Source organism: Diceros bicornis, chromosome 25, assembly GCF_020826845.1.
Source record: "Diceros bicornis minor isolate mBicDic1 chromosome 25, mDicBic1.mat.cur, whole genome shotgun sequence".
In the NCBI taxonomy this organism is placed as follows: Eukaryota; Metazoa; Chordata; class Mammalia; order Perissodactyla; family Rhinocerotidae; genus Diceros; species Diceros bicornis.
In genome coordinates this window covers 25,876,910-25,899,224 of record NC_080764.1, presented here as the reverse complement: position 1 = coordinate 25,899,224, position 22,315 = coordinate 25,876,910, and the positions used below count along the sequence as shown (strand labels likewise).

Below are 22,315 nucleotides of genomic sequence, written 5' to 3'. Positions count from 1 at the left end.
TTTTTTGTACCATGCAGCTTGAGATAAGTAGAAATTAACATTTTTCTTGAGTTCTTATTTGGTTTGTCTATATTTCATTTGCTTCTCATTATTATTTGGTTCACAATACATAACTTGCATTGATGTTAATTGCAAATATCTTAGCCTGAAAATTCAATTTCTTAAAGGGAACAGAAAGTAACATTTACTGAGCTCTAGCTTCAACATAAAGTAACTTTAATGCATTTAATCCTCATAGCAATCTTTTTGACAGAGAAAAAAACAGACCCCAAGAGAGATCATATAGCTTGTCAGTTGACCTTTATTTCACTGCTTTATCTGTCCCTGTGACTCCAGATCTGGCGGGATTTGCAGCCATTTTAAATCTACCACACCGTGGTTTAAAGCATGAAATAAAGTGGAAAAATGCAAACATGATATAACCTAAACACATTGAAAATTAGTAAACACACAAACACATTGAGTGATAGAGTTTACAACATTTCTAGATGTAAATTATATGACAATAGCACAAAAGATTAGGAGGGTAAATAAAACTAAACTGTCATAAGTTTTTACACTTTATATAAATATAAAGTGGTACAATATTAACTCTAAATGGAATGTGATAAGTTAAGAATTCATTTAATAATCCCTACAGTAACTACCAAAAAAAGAGATATAGCTAAAAATCCAATGCAGTAAAACGGAAGACTAAATAATAGTCAATTAACTTAAAAAGGCAGGAACAAGGTAACAAGGAACAAAAATGTATGGGACAAACAGAAAATAAATAGCAAATAATAAATGTAACCCAATCATATCAATAAGTGTATTAAACACAAGTGGATTAAATACCCCAATTAAAAGGCAGAGATTGTCTGACTGGATTTAAAAAAAGACACGTATACTTATCCATGAGAAAAGCACTCTGAATGTAAAAAACAGATAGATTTAAAATAGAACAGTGGAAAGAGACATACCATGAAAATAGTAAGCATAAAAAAAGGCTATATTAATTTAGATAAAATAGTCTTTAAATCAAGAGGTATTTTGAGAGGTAAAGAGGGACATTTTATAATGAGAAGAGGCTCAATTAATCAGGAAGACATACTAGGCATAAATGTGTATACACCTAATAACAGAGATTCAAAATATACTCTGGACACCCGAAGCTTGAAGAGCTTGCTGGTTGGTGAACACATTGATGTGTTGAGTAGGTGTTGCACCCTGACTCCTTGGGGAGTGGGCATGGAAACTCCTCATCCAGCACTCTTCCAGACCTTGCCCTCTGTACCTCTTCCAATTGGTTATTCCTAAGTTGTATCCTTTATAATAAAACTGTAAGCATAAGTATAGTGTTTTCAGTGAATTCTAGCCAATTATTGAAGCCTAGGGGGCTATGGAAACCCCTGAATTTATAGCCAGTCAGTCAGAAGTGCAGGTGGCCCTGAGACTTGTGGCTTACATCTGAAGTGAGGCAATCTTGTGGAGGACTGAGTCCTTAAACCTGTGGAGTCTGACCCTAACTCTGGGTAGTTTGATTTTGCTTTTTCCACCTGCTCCTCCTCCCCTTGAGCACTGCTCCGGCTGCACCTCGCTCCCTCTGAGCTCCGGCCTCCTGCTAAGCCGGGGCAGCTGTTGTCTCTCTCCAGCCGCCATCATGATTATTTACCTGGACCTCATCAGCCGTGATGAGATGTTGCCCAACATCTATAAGATCCTGGAGATCACAAACGGGCTGTGCCTGGAGGTGGAGGGGAAGACAGTCAGTATGACAGGGGGTAACATTGATGGAAATGTACTCTGCTGCACTGTGCTTTCAGGACCCAAGGTGAAGGTACTAAAAAGCACAGTAATCACTGGTGTTAATATTGTCACGAACCATCACTTGCAGAAAACCAGCTTCACAAAAGGAGCCTACAAGAAGTAAATCAAAGATTACATGAAATGAATCAAAGGCAAACTTGAAGAACAGAAACCAGACAGAGTTAAGCTTTTTATGATGAAGGCTGCAGAACAAATCTAGCACTTCCTTGCTAATTTCAAAGACTACCAGTTCTTTATTGGTAGAAATGTGAATCCAGATGACATGGTTGCTCTGCTGGATTACTGTGGGGATGGTGTGACCCCATATATGATTTTCTTTAAGGATGGTTTAGAAATGGAAAAACGTTAACAAATTTGGCAATTACTTTGGATCTATCACTTGTCGTCATGACTGACTGCTGCTTTTCATCCACACAACATCAGGACTTAGACCAAGGGAACTGATGTCATCTTGAGCTCTTCATTTATTTTGACTTTGATTTATTTGGAGTGGAGGCATTGTTTTTATGAAAAAACATGTCATGGTTGTCTAAAAATAAAATGCATTTAAACTCATTTGAGAAAATGCCTCTTAGCTTAATACGTATTGAAACTAAATCCATCTTATAGTGTTCCTGGAGAAGCTAGAGCCAGGTTGCAGACCACTATGAATAAGGATAAGACAGTCGTTAGGTAACTTCTACAGTTGTCTGAATTGGGACTGGAATATAAAAAACAAGAATCACAAGTCTGAATTCTAAGTTGAAGTAAAGGGCAAGACCATTTTTATAGCAGTGCCAACATTTGAAATGTATACTTATACATTTCACCACTTACAAATAGATGTAGTTAACTCTGGAAGAGATTACCAAAAGAGTGAGGAGACTAATACAGTTGGAAGGAAAAAAACAAAAACAAAAACAGAAAACAAACAAAAAAACCCAAAACAAGGTTCATTGATAATAAAAACTCACAGCAAACTAGGAATAAGACAACTTTTTCAACTTGATAAAGAGTAGTATCTACGGCTAACATCATAGTGGTGAAATATTGTGAACTTCTCTCTAAGATCAGGAACAAAGCAAGAATGTCTGCTCATACCACTTATATTTAATATCATGCCAGAGATCTTGACAAGTGCAATAAGGCAGATAACAAAACACAAGGCACACAGATTGGAAAGGAAGAATGAGAGTTTTTACATAGAAAATCCTAACTCTTCAGGACTCTAAAAAGCACCTACTAGAACTAATAAATAAAGTAGCATCATATAAGGCCAATATACAAAAATAAATTTTATTTCTATATAGTAGCAGGAAAAAATTAGAAAATGAAGTTTAAAAAATAGTACCATTTAAAATATCAAATATCTGGGAATATATTCAATGAAAACTGTGCAAGATTTCTACACTGAAAATTATAAGACATTGCAGAAAAAAATTAAAGAACACCTAGATTAATGAAGAGATATGTCATACTGGAAGACTTACTTTTGTTAAGATAGCATTTGTTTCCAATTTGGTCTATTGATTCAGTGCACTCCCAATGAAAATTCGAACAGGCATTTTTTTGGAGGTATAAATTGACAGTTTATTCTAAAATTTATAAGCAAATGCAAAGAAATGTGAATGGCCAAAAAAATTCTTTACAAAGAATAAATTTGGAGACCTCACTATCTGATTTCAAGGCTTAGTAGAGCTATAGTCCTTAGGAGAGTGTGATATTGGCGTAAAAAAAGAAATATATCAATGGGATAAATAGAGAATCTAAAAATAGATCCATACATATGGTCAATGTTTTACAAAGGTGCCAAAGCAATTCAAAGGGCTCAAAAAGAAATGGCAACTCCTAGCACCCAGATTTTGTTCTCTAAAAACCATTTCTCACTAAAGGAAACAGGGCAAAACAAGGGGAAAGACTTGGGGGAAAAAAAGGCTAATTAAGTTTCCTATATGAACTATACCTGAGGATAACCAAATGGTTGATAAAGTGAAATTTTTCTTTACAGAAGTATTCAGGTAATAAATGAAGAAAAGATGTTGAAATTAGTATAAGGATTTTGCAATCCTTAATGAATTAATTGGAGGAGTAACAACACCTATGAAGTATACCTGCCAGAAAAAATAAATCAAACTGGAATCAGATCAAGCATTTAAATCCAGCCAACATTTACCGAAAATCCAGGGGGCAGAGGAACATTTTAAATGAAACCATGGGGATGCAATCAGTAAAACCCAGACTATGGAACTCTACAGGACAAACAACCTGGTTTCTTCAACAAAAAACTGAAGTTAAAAAAGAAGAGATGGAACCTATAGATTAAAAAGGGCTTAAGAGACATAACCAATTGCAATGTTTGGACCCTATGTTGATCCCATTTCAAACTAACACACTCTAAAAAAATTTTTATAAAACAAGGGAAATGTGAACACTAATTATTCAACAATGATTTTAAGGAGGATTTGCTAATTTCCTTTTTTAGGTGGAATTATAGTATCATGGCTATGTTTTTGTAAAAATAGTTCTCTTTTTAGAGACATATACTGAAATATTTATAGATTAATTCATATAATTTTTGGGCTGTAATTTAAAATAATGGGGGAAGTGGGTATGTGAATATGTGAAACAAAATAGGTCCCAAGTGTTGAGAATTATTGAAGCTGGTTGTGCGTACATGGGGTCTCATTATATTATTTTCTCTATTTTTGTAAGTGTTAGAAATTTTCTTTAATAAAAAGTTTTTAAAAAATTACACATGACCCATACTAAATCTTCAAAACATAAGGACTCTGGTCTTGACCATTCCAGAAACCTCACTCTCCATATGCTATTTTGATCCCCAAATGCCAGTGCTGTTTATTTCTCAATGTTGTTAGGTAATGTTACCCAAATTAGGAAGTGAATAGATAATACTCTTTCTTTTTTCCTTCTCTTGGGTTAGAATTAATTGAGAGCTGGGCACAGAATAAGACAGTTGGAGATACAATGTCAGCTTTGTTATTGATGAAAGCTATGTTGGAAGATGTAGTAACCACAGAGGGCTTCCTTATCCTTTATCCCGGAAATAAACTTACCACATAGTCATCAGCATGACTAACTGATAGCAGATACCCCTCTTCTTCAGAGATGGCCCAGGAAACTTATTTCGGTCTGGCCCAGGAAACTCACCCATGTCTGACTAAAGAACGTGTGATCCTATAAGCAGGCAGGCTCTGAGGGAGCAATTGCCCAGGAAGGGTTGAGTGAGACAGGTTTGATTTCTTCCACCCCCACCAAGAGGATTTAGTAAAGCCCAGGAGTGCCTTCACTTGGAAACCTGAGCCCAAGGAAATAGGGATAACTCATTATACAGATCTGTGCTGCTGGAAGTCTTACTGTAGAATTAGTGGATTATAGGGATTGAGCTCATAACATCACTAAAATGGCGATTACCCTTTACTGAGCTGTTCCACGTGTGAGGCACCATGCTAAGAAGGCAAAATCTCATAGATCACAGCTGTCACACCTATTATTCACACCTTCACAGCCTGACTTCAGGTATGCATATGGCATTTCACAGCCAGATGACTTCCAAGATCTCTTCCAACTTCAAGGACTATGAATCTTGTTAGAGGGGATGTTTATCCTCTACTTTTGTTGATACCTTCTCTCCCCTACTCACGGGTTGCCTTTAATGGTAAAACCAGTTAAGAGAGCTGAACTTGAGTTACCCAACTGTTTATTGGGCTGCAGCCTAGCCCATAGGTGGATCTAAGGAGCTTTGCTTTGCCTCAAGAATTTCCAGGAGTATATACAAATGCATCAGGGACTCATGCATTGTGGAAATGAACACACTAGTTACATAGTAACTCTTTAACTTAGGCAAAAAGAGAGTTTTCTAGATTTCCTTCTCCATAGGTTTGACCTTTGCATCGGGGAATTGGACATATTATTCTACAAATTGATGAATGTAACCCATGTATTAGGGAAACTTAATTATCTGTATATACTAAAACATGTTTTTCCTCAAAACTTTACCTAATTGGTTTAATATCCTTACATAAGTAGATAATAACTGTTTACCAAGAAGCATAGACTTTAATCTGTACTGTCTAACATGGTAATGACTAACCATATGTGGCTATTTAAATTTAAGCTTAAATTAATTAAAATTAAATAAAATAAAAAATCCAGTTACACTAGTTACACTTCAATAACCCAGTATCCACATGTGCTTAGTAGCTACTGTATTGAACAACACAGATAGAGCACATTTCCATCATCACAGAGAGTTCTATTGGATAGCATTATCAAGCTTAGATTTGCATAATAAAAGCATTTTAATATTTTTCTCTTCAGTTCTTTTCCATGTTATATTTTTATCTAGCACATTGAATTTTCAGAAAAAAATGTGTAGTAAAATCTGAAATTGCACCATTTTTTTTTCCATGTTCTACTCACAGGTTATTGAGGAAAAAGGAGAGTTCAGTGTTCCAAGCTGCTATGGAAATATTAAAAATGATAATGGTGGTTCTAGCCTTACTTTTGAGCATCCTTTGGATGATGTGAATGTGGTTGATTTGAAATGGATCCATGACTTTGTATTAAAATCCCTAGAAGTTTTATATCAAGTGGAAAAATGGGAAACATTGGTATCACTTGCCATTCAGTTCAATACAGTTTCACAGTAAGTACTGCTGTAAAGGCGAGTGAAAGTGACAGACTTCATGGAAAAAAATGTGTTTTAGCTAATGTTTGCTTTTTAACCTATTTTTACCCCTGTCTAGTGAGAGATATACAGAGCAAGTGACACCACTCCTGGTATATGCACAGCGCCAGCTTCTTCTAAGAATTTCTAAGGTCAAGGGCCCAGATATTACCCAACAACCCTGTGTAAGATATGAGGCTGAATATAACGAGAAGGTAAGTTTCGCTCTATTATTCACACAGTTGTTATTTCTTATTAGTACACATATAAAACCTAAGGATTTAGGAATCAGATAAATGTTATTATTTGCACTAGGCATTTATCATCCAAATCAACCAACGTTACTGACAGCCTGCTATGTGCCAGTATTTTCCAGATACAGGGTGAACAAAAATTAAGTCCTTGTACCCAAGAAATTTATATTCAGGTCAGGGCTGCTTTATCCATTAGGCACTGTGGGGACAGTGTCTAGAACCACAACATTTTTAGGGGCCCACTGAATGTTTTAATCTTTTCTTAAATACGAAGAAAAATGTAACTTTTAGGTCAAAGAAAATGTTTTAATTTTTACTATTAATATATTTGTATTTATACCAACAGAATCATAAAATATAATTTTTAATATTTTTTGTGGAGACATGGGCCCACAAAGGCAAATGTGTCTAAGGCCCACGAAAGTCATGGTACAGCTTTGAGTTGGGTAGAGGAAAGAGATAAGTAAATTTTCTCATTTATTATTTTAATCTGCCTAATCTCAGAGCCATTGCGTACCCTTGTACAGCCTGTGTCCTGCCCAAGGGCCCCTGGCTGAAATCTAGTCCCTGCCCCACACACCAGTCTGTGCTTGTGGAGTTGCAGCCACCCAGTGAGGACTCCATTTTCTTCTTCTCAGAAAGGGTCTTTATGGCCTGTGCATGTTCTTGCCTCCTGCGTATTCTCTGCGTATGCAGAGAGAATGTAGTCTGAGTTCTTGCTTTGTGGAGTTTAATTTCAGAGGGATGGAGGAAGGACCAGATAATAAACATGTAAACAGATAAATAAAAAGATTTATGATAATTATAAGTTCTCTAAAGAAAATAAATAGGTCAATGGGATAGAGATAGGCTGGGGTGGGAGGTGGAACTTGAGCAAGGGGATCAGGAAGGGCTCCTGGAGATGGTAACATTGGATGGCAAGGGGCCAGCCATACAGTGAGAAGGAGCATTCCAGCCCAAGGGAAGAACGGGGACAAAGGTCCTGAGACGGGCCAGAAAGAAGGCCCGAATGCTGCAGTGTCGCAGACAAGGGGGAGAGTAAAACAAGTGGGCTGCTCCTTCTGAGTCATCTTTGTTGCTTCTTTCACTTCTCCCCAATGTCTTAATGTTAGTGTGTCCCAAGATTCTGTGCTTGGTCCTCCTGTCTTCTCTGTCCACCTACTCTGCCTTGGCGAGTTAATTCAGTCTGTGGCTCTAAGCACTATCTTTATGCTGATGACTGTTGAATTATATCTCCAGTCTAGATATTTCTCCCGAATTTTGTGCCTGTATCAGTTAGGGTTCAATCAGAGAAGCAGAACTAGAAACATCTGCCTATCAATCTCTCTCTCTCTCTCTTTCTCTCCATCTTTCTATCTATCTGTCTGTCTACCTATCTATCTATCTATCTATCTATCTATCTATCTATCTATCTATCTATCTATCTATCTATCTACCTATCTATCTATCTAGAATTGGCTTATGTGATTGTGGGGGCTGGCCAAGCAAGTCCAAAATCTGTAGGGTAGGCAGTCAGGATCATGAGCAGGAAGGAACCCTACAGGTGTGACCAGAAGCTGTTATCCATAGACAGTCAATGAGGGAGGATCCAGTGAGGAGAGAACAGTTGTAGACTTGGATGCTGCTTGGAGTTGGGAGTCTGGAGACCACCAGCATGTCAAGGATTCACTTGATTAGGTCAGGCCCACTGAGGATAATCTCCCTAGTTTAAAGCCAGTTTATTAGGGACTTTAATTAGTATCTGCAAAATCCCTTCAGAGCAGCACCTAGATTAGTGTTTGATTGACTGACTGGGATGAGGTGTGTGTATGCTGCAAAATGGATTCTTCCTTCCCTTTCTTCCTCATAGTTTAGCCTAGCCAAGTTAACTTATCAAAAAACCGTCACACTGCCTAATCAATATCATCTCTTAGATGTTTAACACACTTCTCAAATGTAGCACATCTCAAACAAACCTATTCTGTCAAGTCTTCCCCACTTCAGTTGATGACAACTACGTTTCTGCTCGCTGCTCAGGCCAGACACCTTGGCGACATGCCTGACTCCTCTCTTGCTTTCACACCTGCCTTCGAATTGGTTACCAAATCCTCTATCTTCAAAATACGTTCAAAAGCTGACCACTTCTCGCTACCTCTAGCACTACTGCTCTGATCCAAGCCATCGCTATATCTGCTTGGATTAATGCAGTGACTTCCTAATTAGTTTTCTCGCTTCCAACCTCCCTGAACCCCTGCCTCCAGCTTAGAGTCTGTTCTCAATGCAGCAGATAGAACGACCCTTTACAAACCTAAGTCAGACCATGTTGTTCCTCCTTTTTAAACCCTACAGCGGCTTCCCATCTGATTCAGAGTTAAAGTGAACATCCTTATCACGGCCTTAAGGCTCCATATAACTTATCTCCCTGTGATCTCCAGGAACTCCTCTCCTATTACTCCCCTGCAGGTTTCAGCTGTTCTGTTCTTTAAGATGTTTCTGCCTCAGGGTCTTTGCATTTGCTGTTCCCCTGCTTGGAATGCTCCTCCCCCAAATATCCACATTGATATTTCTTTCACCTATTCCCTGTCTTTGCTAAATGTCACATTCTCTGTGAAGAGTTTCCTCCCTTCCCTATTTAAAATTATGTACCTGTTTGCTCTATTTCTCTCTATAGCATTTATAACTCTTTAATATGCTATATAATGTACTTGTCTATATTGTTTATTATCTTCCTACTTCCACTAGAATAAGTTCCATAAGAATAGGAATTTTTTTTTTTTTTTTTTTTTGCTGTGGAAGATTTGCCCTGAGGTAACATCCATTGCCAATCTTCCTCTTTTTGCTTGAGGAAGATTCACCCTGAGCTAACATCTGTGCCAGTCTTCCTCTATTTTGTATGTGGGTCGCAGCCACAGCATGGCCACTGACGAGCGGTATAGGTCCACACCCAGGAACCGAACCTGGGCTGCACAAGCAGAGCGTGCCAAACTTAACCACTAGACCATGGGGGTGGCCCCAAGAATAGGAATTTTTGTTTACTCTGTTCTCTGCTATATCATTCTTTTTTTGTGTGTGAGGAAGATCAGCCCTGAGCTAACATCCGTGCCAATCCTCCTCTTTTTGCTGAGGAAGACTGGCCCTGGGCTAACATCTGTGCCCATCTTCCTCTACCTTATATGGGACGCCACCACAGCGTGGCCTGATAATCGGTGCATTGATGTGTGCCCGGGATCTGAACCCCGGGCCGCCAGCAGCTGAGCGTGTGTACTTAACCGCTACGCCACGGGGCCGGCCCCTGTATCATTCTTGAGCCTGGAGCAGTGCCTGCCATGTGATAGGTATTCAGTAAAGATTTATTTAATGAAGCTGGGGAGGTGGGAAGGACTAGGTCAAGGGCCCTCTTAGGCTGTGGGAGGGAAGTTTCCTTTTATTAGACTGTGTTTACATCTCACTGTAGAAGTACCTACACGAGGCTACACAGAAGCAGCGTCTACGTCAGACGGGAGTTCAAGGAGGGCTGTACTTTGAGCAATAGGTTAGTTCAAGGAGCGGGAGTGGAGAAACAGAGAGAAGAAGATCTTAGACCTTTTAAAAGATTTCCTTCTGGCTAAAAATGTTCCGTTTCCAGATATTTTACAATTTCAAGACACAACTATCTATTAGAAAATAAATTTTTAAAATACTACGGAAGATGTTAGTTCTGAGAAATTTCACCAGGGAAGTTTAAATTGTGTTAATTACAAGTAGGGTAGAAAAATCTGCCACTGGAAAAAGTAGCCTATATTTTAAATGTTTCCACTTACATAATGGAAGGTATATTTAGACTAGCAAATTTATAGAATATCAGAAAATCAAATTCTAATTGCTCTACATAATGTGTATAATGCTCTTCCAGCTGTGTTGTATAAAAGAAACATGAAAAATTATGTAGCCACTTTTTTTCTTGAAAGTTCTCGTGATTGAATGCTGCTCTGTGAGCTTTTATTTGTAGCATCCTTCTGTCTCTTTTTTTTGACAAATGAGAAATAAGATAAACATTTCAAATGAGCTAAATTTTTGGCTATAAATACCTAAGTAATATTTGTTTTCATCTTTCCTTTTTAAGATAACCTGCCGAAATTACATTGGGAAGCAGCTCAAAATTAATCCTCAAACCGCTACAGTGACAGATACAGAGGACTGCACAGATTTCCTAAGAAAACTTATCTATTCAGGTTGGAAACAATTTTAACTTGAAACTCTTTTTTTTAATTTTTTTTGTTACTTTTTTTTTTTTTTTGTGAGGAAGATCACCCTGAGCTAACATCCATGCCAATCCTCCTCTGTTTTTTTGCTGAGGAAGACTAGCCCTGAGCTAACATCCATGCCCATCTTCCTCCACTTTATATGGGATGCCACCATAGCATGGCCTGACAAGTGGTGTGTAGGTCCATGCCTGGGATCTGAACCCGGGCCGCCAACAGCGGACGGTGCGCACTTAACCACTAGACCACGGGGCCGGCCCCCTTGAAACTCTTTTAAAGCAAGGTTTGCTCCTGTGTTCTGCATGTCAAATCTTCCATGATTAAAATGTTTGCAAAATCTCTTTTGCAGATTTATTTGACTGAAAATAACCCATTTGATATTTACCATCTTATGTTGCTAAAAATGTCGCTTAAAGGAAATTAAAACACATTTTTATTAATTTAATCTGTAAATTAAAGAAGGGAAATAAAAGAAAAGAAGAAGGAGAAAGGAAGTTGATGATAAAAAAAATGAAGATGAGAAAAGACTGTTTTGTACATTTTCCCCTGTTTTTATCACACTTGGGAACTCTTCAAATTGACCTTTTGCTATTTTCTTTGTTCTGTCTTCCCTTCCATAATAACTTACACTTCCATAATCATATAGATTGTTCTCAATCAACTTTACCAAAGTTAAATTGTTAGTCTTTTAATGAGAGCGCAGGAGAAGATTTGGGAACATCGTGACTCCTTTGCTTTAACTAATAAGCCCTCTTGGAATATTCTGGCAGCGCAGCCGGTAGGAATGAGGCAATAGAAGAAGATGAAAATGGAAATAATGTCTTCTCTCAATTGCACTTTTCGTGTTTCTGTTTCTCGTACAAGAAAGAAATGCAAGTCTTCCCTTTGAAGTGTTAGGATTCTTTCATTTCTTTATCTAGTGATTTTATGTACGTACGTGTGTATGTATGTAGTCATTCATTCGTTCATTTGTTGAGTCAGTCAGGCAACCATACAGTCATTCAGCAAGCATTTACTGAGTATCTACCATGTGTTAAGTGCTGTCCTGGGTACTGAGAATACAAAGATGAATGAGACTAAAGATTTGTTATCCAGGAGTTTACAGCCCATTGAAGGAGACTGATAAGTAAACCAGAGATTACAGGATAGAATGATAAGATCGGTAATATTATGACTGCTGCTGCTGCTATAAACAATAATAGTTAACAGCAAGCATCGCTTTTGAGAGACTGCAAGTAATTTAGTGGAGCTAAGGTAAAAGAAAAAGCAAAAGCTGATGTTGGAAAGGTTGGCAGGAGTTAGATAATTAAGGGTCTTAGAAGGCAGGATAAAGAGATTCAGATTTATCTGGAGAGCTGAGGGGAGCTAGTTAAAAGGATTTAAAGAAGGAAAGTGCAATGATCATATTTGTGTTCTTGAAAGATTCCGCAGCAGCATGGGGAATGGATTGAAAGGAGAGCACGTGGAAGCAGGAGAGTGGCTATTCCTGATTTGTGTGTTATAGACAGGATGAGGGCCTGGACTTAGGTGGTGAGAGTAGAGGAGTGGACAGGTAGGAGAGAAAGGCTGAAGTCCACAAGACTGCGTTCTCTACTGGGTAGATGAGGAGGGGAGGAGTCCAGGTTGCCTTGATTTCTGGCTTGGGTGGCTAGATGGATGTGATGTCTTCACCCTATAGGAAAACTGGAGGGAGGGGCAGGTCAGAGGAGACCGTGACCTTGGAATTACTGAGTTTGAGGGGCCTGGATGACAGTTAAGTAGAATGATCCAGTATATGGTTGGATAAACTCGTGAGGCACTCAGCAGAGATTTGTATTTTAGTCATCAGTATATTGGTAGTGGTTGAAATCAGGGGCTTGTATGACGTCACCCAGGGAGAGTTATGTGGAATGTAGACGTGAGATTGGCCTCACTTTGGAAGCCTTGTCAGTCAAAATGAGCTAGGCTGTGCAGCAGTAACAGACAACCCCCAAATCCCATTGCTTTCACACAAGGGGAAGTCTATTTTTTGCCCATGCTACTGTGTTCAATGAGGTTGACTACCGAGCTGCTATTTATTGTGGGTTGATGGGATCTCCATCTTGACACAAACTTCCGTGATTGTTTCCAAGGCAGGAAATAGAACACTGATTTACCCTCTAGGGGAGCTATACTGAGAGGCATGTAGTAAATGGTTAAGAGCACAGCCTTTGAAGCCAGACCACATGGGCCAATACTATAAGCTTTATGCTAAAGGCTCTAGATGAATTGTCTCATTACGTTGTTCTAACAACCCCAATAAGAGAATTGTTATGATGCATTGAACAGCAGACCCTCTTATAAGTGCATTGTGAGTATTAGCTTACAACCACCAATGAGGTAGGTTTGTTATTGTCTCCATTGTTCAGGCAGGAAAAAGAATATATTTTATATTCTTTATATTTTATAAGTTTATATTCATGATACATATAAATTATGCACTGGCTCTTAAAGCTGCTGTTTGAAAGGAACATGTCAGTTCTGCTAACATTTCATTGGCCAAAGTCACATGACCACATCTAACTTCAAAAGGGGTAGGGAAGTGTCATCCTACTCTGTGCCCCAAGGATAAAGAGACAGAATATGTGAAGAGCCCTGATGACTGTCTCCGCAGCGAGCAGAGGAAGAGCAGTATCTGCAAGAGACTGGGAGTGGTCTGAGGGGTGGGAGGTACAGCAGATGATGGAGGTGGAAACAAGGCCAAGGCAAGAGAGACATTGAGGAAGATGAGGCAGTCAACAGTCAGAGAGATCACTTAAGATGAGGACAGACTGTCTATTGTATTTGGGAGGTCACTGTCACTGCCCTTTTTGCTATGACCTCCTCACCTTCAGGCCTTGGTCTAGCTGTTTCTCCTTCTTGAAATGCTCTCCCCCCATCCAGATGTCTGTCCGATACACCCCTCACCTGCTTTAAATCTTTGTGCACATCTCTTCTTTTCAATGCAGCTTACTCTGACCATTCTATTTAAAACTGCACCCTGCCCGCCTCCTTCCAATTCCCCTTTACTCTGCTAAGTGTTTTCTTTTTTCTGAAGCACTTATCACCATCTATCATACTGTGTAACTTAGTTCTTTATTGTATTTATTGATTACTAGTCTGTTTTCCCAATACAATATAAGCTCTATGAGGTCAAGGGTCTTTGTTTTGTTCACTGATATTTTTGAAACGCCTTCATCAGTGTCTGAAACATAGTAGGAACTCACTATCTATTTGTCAAATGAATGACTTTGTGACCTTAACAAGAGTAGCTTCAAAGAAATGGTGGGAGAGGAGTGGAAGCATTTTGAGTGGCGGGTGCGGTCACGGTGAGCTGCGCTGCAGAGAGTCATTGAACAGAGAATTGTGTTTCAGAAAGCTTAGCAGTGACAAGAAAGACAGAGGCAGAGGCAGCTAGAGGGAAATGTGGAGCTCAGGAGGGCTCAGAGGGCTTTATTTTGTTTGTCTGTTTTTAGTACAAGACAAGGAACATATTCCTATATTAAATGGAAAGAGCCAGTAGAGAGGGAGAGCTTATAGACAGGAGAGAAAGATATTTGATAGGACAAGGAGGTTGAGGAGAAACAAGGCAGAGAATGGGATACAGGGGAATTAGCCTTAGACAGGAGGGTGGAACACCCCCCCCCCCAGGGCAGAAAGGAAGGGAGAATAGGCCCAAATGCAGGCAAGTTTGTAGGTGGTAAGTGTAGAAGTTGAGGGCGTTCTCATTGGGTACTGGAGCTTTTCTTAATAAAGTAGAGGGTGGAGAGCATGGTCGAGGTTGATAAGATAGGAGATTTCAGAAGGGATGTGAAAGAGAGGACTGGCCACTGAGGAAAATAGGAGACGGGAAAATAGAAGGACTTCAGAGCAGTGTAGAGGGTTCCATTGAGTGAATTTGGTGACCATGAACTTGTAGGTTTTACTGCCAATGATAAATCAAATTATCCCCTCATATTCAGTAAACAATGGGAGGACTACCTTCCTGTGGTCAATCACTGCGAGTAGTCCCCATCAAAGAGTGTGATTCTTCCTGGGTGTGTTTTCCTTTTCTTGATCTTGTCTGTCAAACCTCTGGAGATCCTCCAATTTGGGATCCATAACTTGGAATGTGATATATGTTGTCCACTCCATCCTAAAAGGAGCTGGCAACAAATTTGAGGAAATGTGTTAAAAATACTTGTCATCAAAATAGTGACTTAGGGAATGGGAAAAACATACCTGGCAAAAATCTAGACCTATGTCACCGGTAGGTGCTTATTGATGAAGGGTGCAACATGGCAGACAAGCACTTGGCTTGCCTGTTGTTAAAGTTACATTTGGACAGGCAAGGTGGTGGGTGGTGGGACAGAAAGGAAGGGAGGTAGAATCAGGCTACAGTGGTCCTTTGGGTTGATTCTCAACAGTGGTGGAAGTATAGCCAGTTTGAGCAATGATTAGAGCATGAATATTTGAATGGATAAAAATCTAAAAGATATTGTAATGTCAGTGATATTTAATTGGGCCAGGCACTATATTTTGTACCTTATTACCATTAGCTTCTTTAATTTTTACAATATTAGGAAGTAGATATTATTATGTTACATTACAGGTGAGAAAAACAAATGTTACTAGTAAGTGGTGGAACATGATTCAACCCTGGTCTGTTTGATTGCTCAACCTGTAAGTACTTCACTGAGCTATCAGGCCTGTTCATTGTTTGTCCCCTTTCAGCTTAGACTCTGCCTAAACTCACAGCACTCAAGAAAAAAATATGCTATATAACAATGGTCATGGGGAGACAGATACTTTATTCTGACTTTTTGTATGGCATGGTAATTTTTAGACGATCCTGTATCCTAATTATAGGTTTTATATTGAGACATTATCATTAAAATCTTGGCATCCACCTTATAGCTCCTTATAAGACTCTAGGACCTCTGTGACTAGGAGCATGTTTTGGCCCACGTTTTTGAGCTTATTTGACAAATTTTTAGGATGCTAAATCTTTTTCAATATACTGAACTCAGATCATTAACATGTTTATAACAAGCGTGTTGGGTCTTATGTATGTCACCATGATATCTTTGTAATTCTTTTTAAAGACCAAGTATATCCTTGATGGTTTCCATACCCGATTGCTGCTTTAGAACATCATAAATTTTCTTTTGGCATAACGGCATTTGGTGGTAATGCTTGATATATTGAATTCTTCAGAACAGATATTGTAATGGTCTAGTGCCTAGGAACATTTGGTGTTCTCATTATTTAAAAGCATTCTATTCTCCCTCTAACTATTTAATAATGCATATGTAATTTGGTAAGTCCTCTGTAGGATTTGGAGAAGTGAGAATACCTCACTTTATAGATTACTTTTTGTATGGATGAGTAACTTGCCTGCTTGTTAGGCTACATGGGGGAGATAACTCTATGGATATGTCTTTTATTGTAGCTGTTTTTGCATTCTGTCTGAGATCTCTTTCTTGAGTTTTGACCTTATTGGTATTTAAGTTCTCTGAGAGGGTTATTTGGTCTTCAGCTATGTTGAAATTTTTAACTCTTTGGCAGGTGTGCTTTATCACTGCCTCTGGGCATCTGGATTGATGTGACCAAGTGTGTAGAGCAGCCCAAATTTCATATCACTCCTGGGAATCCTTCCTTGGACCCATCTCTCAGGAGTCATTGGCATTTCAGTTCTAATGTCTACATTGGTACAATGAGAGACACAGTAATTCTTTTCTTTGTTCTCCCCTTCCTCCTCCCTCCCTCCTCCTCTTCTTCTTCTGACCTGTTTCAAGCTGTTGAGGCCATTAGTGCCTTTGAAAGAGCTTCTTGAATTATCCATGGAAGTTTTCAGAGAGGAACCCCCTTGAGGCAGAGATGTCAGGGTAAGGCCTCCGAAGCTAATGATACTTCCTCATTGCTTTGCATCATTTATCTCTTATAGACAGCCACAAAAATACCAACAGAACTCTAATTAGCCCACAAGAAAAAATGTTTACTAGGGCTTGAAAAAAGGAAAAAAAAGAAAGTGAAATATAGTTTAGGAAAAAACCAGTGAAGAATGACTTATAAGCAGATATTTGATAAAAGTAGCCGAATGATTTTATTCAGATCCTGTATCTTAAAGGTGACAAACATCTCCCCTTCCTCCTCTCCCTCTTATTGCCCCCAATCACTGGCATGCCTTTGTGATTTTTATTCTAGATGTAAGCTCTGTGAGAGCAGGGAGTGTGTCTGTTCTGTTCACTTGTATCTCCTCAGTGCCTAGCACGGCACCTAGTACTGGTAGGGGCTCAATATATATTTTAAGGATATATGACTAATGGTCAATATGTGAGCCTCCATCTATTGAATGCTCACTCCATGACAGGCACTAGGCAGGACACTTCCCACACAGGTCCAAACAATATCCCTCGGAGGTAAATATTATCATCCCAATTTTAACAGATATTTGAAGTTAAGGCCTAGAGAAAGTAACTATCTCAAAATAAAAGTAACTGTCTCCTTTTCCTTGGCTCACTTAACTCCTTTCCCTGATCGCACTCTCTAAGGAGAAAAAGATGAAAGTCAAGCTCATGAATTCTTGCAAGAAAAATAGAGCAGAAATCTATAATCTTCAGAATGTTATGCATAAGGAGGAGTGGGGGTGTGCTTTGTCAGGGATCATGCAGGGCTGGGCTTGGCTTAGAGGATAGGGGAATTGAGGGAGCAAGATGGTGGAGACAGGATGGAGTGGACAAGAGAGTGAAATTGGTGAGGTAGAAGAGTGAGAGCTCCCGGGGAGTTAATAAGAGCCACTCTGGCCTAAGTATTTGACCCTCTTTCAATGTGTGCTAGAGAAGTGTGTCAAGGGTGAGCTTGTTGGAGGGGCAAGTGCTTCTCTCAATGTGGCCATGTTCCTGGTTTGACTAGAACCTCCAGGATTTCTAGACATTAGGGTATAATTGAAAGATGTTGTCTCTATGGCCATAGAATATAACCATGTTGCTAATTCCATCAGGACCTTCCTGGGCTCACAAGGACCCCAGGCTCCTTCTCATTAACTTATCTTGGGCTTATTCCTCTCCTATTCTCAAAGCATCTCTGTGCCCAAATTTTCAGGCCTTAAATCTGGGTCATTGCCTGTTACCTAAGATCTGATGCCCTTTGGCAAACTATCTGGGAAATATAGTGGACTTGAAGACTGGTTCTCTCTCTTACGTCTTATAAGGGCTTAAAAAAAGTTAATGTCCCTCAAGTTCACTTTTCCTCCTTTGTAAAGTGTGAGTGACATCTACCCCTACTAGTTTGTAAGGTGCTGTGAGGATCAATTGAGATTAAGATCTATAGAAGTGATTATTAATAAATTTTATCCCAGCCCTTTAGCTTTGAAAACTTGTCATTCATTCACTTGGCACGTATTTATTGAGCACATACCGTGTAACAGGCACTGTTATAGTTCGGGGTTATAGCAGTAGACACAATGGACAAAAATCCCTGCCCTCATGGAACTGGCATTCTAGTGGCAGGAGACAATCCATAAACAAGTAAAACAGTGCGTCAGAAGATGGTGAGTGCTACGGAGCAAAGAGAAGTCAGGAAGGGGGAGTGTTACAATTTTAAACAGAGTGATCAAGGAAGGCCTCCTGAGAAGTTAACAGTTAAGCAATAACCTTAAGGACCTGAGGAAGAAAGACATGGGGATATCTGAGGGAAGAATGTTCTAGACCAACATAAACTGCTGGTGTCAAGACCCTGAGGCGGAAGATTGCCTGGTGTGGGAGGGAGTGAGGGGGAGAATAGTGAGAGAAGGGGTCAGAGTGGTCATGGGGATCCAGTTCAGGCAGGGCCTTATAGGTCTTTGAAGGACTTTGGTGTTTGCTCTAGATGATGGGGAAGCCAGTGGAGGGTCTTGGGCAGAGGTGTGGCATGAGATAACTTAATTTTAAAAGGCATCCTCTGGTTGCTGTGTTGAGAGCACATAGTAGGAGTGGAAAGGGTGGAAACAGGGAGACTGGTTAGGAGGGTGATTGCAGTAATTCTAAAAGAGATGATGAGGTCTTGGAACAAAGTGAAAGGGGTAGTGAAGAGTGGAGCTGGTGAGAAGCGGTGGCACTCTGGATATTTTCTGAAGGAGGAGCCTATAGGATTTGCTGTGAATTTGATTTGGGGCATGAAAGAGGAAGGGGAGTCAAAGATGATTTCAGCTTTTGGCCTGAACAACTGAAAAAATGGAACCACCCTTTAATGAGATGGGGAAAGACTGTGGGATGAGCAGGTTGCGGGGGAAGATTAGGAAATGAGTTGGGAACCTTTTAAGTTTGAGATGTCTATTGGATTCACAGCAGAGTAGACCGTTGGATAGATGAGTCTGGACTTCAGGATAGTTGGGGCCAGAGATAAAATTTGAGAGCCGCCAGCATACAGGTGATATTTAAAACCATGAGACTAGATGAGATCATCAAGGGGGTGAGTATAAATTAAGAAGAAAAGAGAGGCAGTCTAAGGATTGAGACCTGGGGTTTTCCAGTATTAAGAGGTTTGGTTGATGAGGATGAATTAGCAAAGAGGACTAAGAAGGAGTGATCAGTGAGGTTGAAAAGGACCTTTAAGCCAAGTGAAGGGAGTATTTCAAGGAGAAGGGAGTTATCAGCTGGGTCAAATGCTGCTGAAAATTTAAGTGAGGTAGAGTCTAAAAATTGAACACTAGATTTAGCCACAGGAAGATCCTTGGGGTGGAATGATGGGGAGGAAGCCTGATTTAAATGAGTTTAAGAGAGACTGAGAAACAATGAATGTAGATCTTTTTGAGGAGTTTTGTTGTAAAATGGAGCATAAAAATAGGGTGGTAGCTTGAGGGAAAGTAGGGTCGAAAGAAAGGTTTTTAATTTTCTTAAATTTAAAATTTTTTTCTTTTTTAGAAACTTAAATGTAGTCTCCATGCTGTACATTACAGCCCCAGAACTTAATTATCTTATAACCGGAAGTTTGTACCTTTTGACTACCTTCACCCATTTCACCCACTTCCCACACTTCATCTCTAGCAACCACCAATCTGTTCTCTGTTTCTATGAGTTTGATTTTTTTTAGATTCCACGTATAAGTGAGATCATGCAGTATTTATCTTTGTCTGACTTATTTCACTTAGCATAATGCCCTCAAGGTCTATCTATGTTGTTGCAAATGTATATACCACATTTTCTTTACCCATTCATCTGTTGATGGACACTTAGGTTGTTTCCATATCTTGGCTATTGTGAATAATGCCACAGTGAACATAAAATTTTTTTTAATTTAAAAATTTTTTAAAAATAGGAGAAAAACAGCAAAATGTGCTGTTAAGAATGATTCAGCAGAGGGAAAAATTGATGATTTGGAGAAGGAAAGGAGAACTGCTGGAGTGATGCCCTTGAGGGGTAAATGGGCACAGGTGCTGGGGGCTGGGTGGATATGGTGGTGGGGGCTTGTGGAAAATCTCTTTGGATTGCTCCAATTTTTTTCCATTGAGGTAGGAAGTAAGGTCATTGGCCTTGAAAGGACGAGGAAGAGGTAATTCCCTCCCCCTTTTTTTCTTTACCACATAGCCAATTAACCACTCGCCTGTCGCCTCTAACATTGGAGCGTTCCCTGTGTCCCTCTCTTGTTCCCATTGCTACCGCCTTAGTTGAGTTCAAATCACAAAATGTTGGTGTTCTTGTAGTTTCACAGTCTCTCAGCCAGCAACCTCTTTCTATTGCAGTCTGCTGTGTATACAACTGTCAGCTAACTCTTCCTAAAGTACCAATCTCTTTCTGTCAGGGTCCTGCCCCAACCCTTCCTTGGCTCCCCATTAAAGAGGATGAAGGCCACTTACTCAGTGAGAGCTTCAGGCCTGTGGCAAACCCTTGTTTGCTCAAAAGACTGGCCATGTCATCTCACTGCCCCGAATCACCATCCTTATTTGTGCTTCCATACCTCTCCTTGCACAAACTAGTCCTGGGACCGAAGGGAAGCTACCAGACTTCTCTCTGCCTTATTTTCCTCATCTGTAAAATGAGGATATAATGGTACTTACCTCTTATGGTTGTTAGGATTCAACAAACTATCACAGTAAATTATTGAGAATAGTTCCTGGCATAGTGTAAGTTCTCAATCAACTTGAGCTGTTCTTATTCTAATTAAAACCCCTTCCCTCTTTCTTCCTAATCAAATCTTCCCTATCCTCTAAGACACAGCTGGCATATCTTCTGTCCCACAAAGTCTTTCCTGCTCATCCTTTCCTCCCTACGCTGATCTCTCTCTCCTCTCTTTCGCTCATTTTAGCATGTAACCAGATACTCTCTCTCACTGTGATTTTAATGCTCCAATGCCAGCATGCCTCATCTCTTCAGCTAGACTGTGAACTCTCCAGGGCAAAGGTCTTGCCTCTTAACCTCTTATAGCCCCACTCCCTAGCAAGTTGACGTACTATCAAGACCTCTGATTTTACAGGGGCCATTCAACCTGTTGAACTTGTTGAAGAAGTAAATCCCTTTGTTATTCCGTCTGAAGCCTGTGATTCTCCTTTCTCCTGTGCCGGCTTCACAGTGTGTGCAGCAAACCTTCAGCCCCATTCCTGGGCCATCACTTCCTCTCCAGAGACCTCGCAGCAACTCTCTGCCACTCTCTCCCCTTTCAGGACTGTGTTTTAGTTCCATACCCCTTATGACCCCATCTTCCTTTCCTCTGCATCCTCCAATGTTAGAAACCTGTCTTCCTTTTCCTAAGAGAGCAGTTGCCCATCTCCATGCTTCTTTATTTCTTCCTTTCGTCTCTTTCCCAAGGCACCTTTGCTTTGAAGATGCTGCTGAAAAGGAGTAGATTATTTCATCTTTTATGATCAGCAAAAGAAAAAGTAGGAGGCTTCGTAAGGAAAATTGGCAAGATCTAAACTTATTTGCATTTCATACGAATCAAAATTTTTCTAAGTTTTCTTCCTTTTTTTTTTGTTAAAGAACTTTCAGATATACCAAAAAAAAATTTGATCTGAACGTTGAAACACCTGCTGCAGACCTGAGGGCTTTGAATTTAGCAACTTTAGTTTGGGACCAAGAAATTCTCTGAATTAGAAAGTCTTTGCTACTAGTTGGCTTGCGGTAGCATTTCATCCCCAGTGTTCCTCTCCCCTTTCCTTTCAGAATACAGCCACGCCAAAGAGCTTGTCTGTGTGCCGGTGGACGTGACAGACACTTTGAGATGTTTTAGAGAGACCTTGGAAAAATCCAAATATCATAACAGATCAATCCGTCACAGCAGAAAGTTGCTTTCATTATTTCTCGCACAGACACAAGGTAAAATACTTGCTCTGTATCCCTTTCTCTTCATTTATAATGGAGTTACCACCCTGCGGATCTACTGTATTCTGCCATAGCCTCCTCCTTTCCCCACTT

General features: G+C 39.7%; 1 protein-coding gene and 1 pseudogene across 1 annotated transcript in view; both read left to right on the top strand.

Annotated features, from left to right (window-relative positions):
- The window catches only part of CFAP54 (cilia and flagella associated protein 54), a 290,316-nt gene that overhangs the window by 130,849 nt on the left and 137,152 nt on the right, over positions 1-22,315 (top strand). Inside the window, exons 37-40 of the mRNA XM_058568605.1 lie at positions 6,231-6,454; positions 6,555-6,690; positions 10,811-10,919; positions 22,064-22,216. Coding sequence (XP_058424588.1) covers positions 6,231-6,454; positions 6,555-6,690; positions 10,811-10,919; positions 22,064-22,216 — 622 coding nt within the window. The remainder of the gene's footprint in view (positions 1-6,230; positions 6,455-6,554; positions 6,691-10,810; positions 10,920-22,063; positions 22,217-22,315) is intronic.
- On the top strand, positions 1,643-2,333 carry LOC131421785 (translationally-controlled tumor protein-like; annotated as a pseudogene).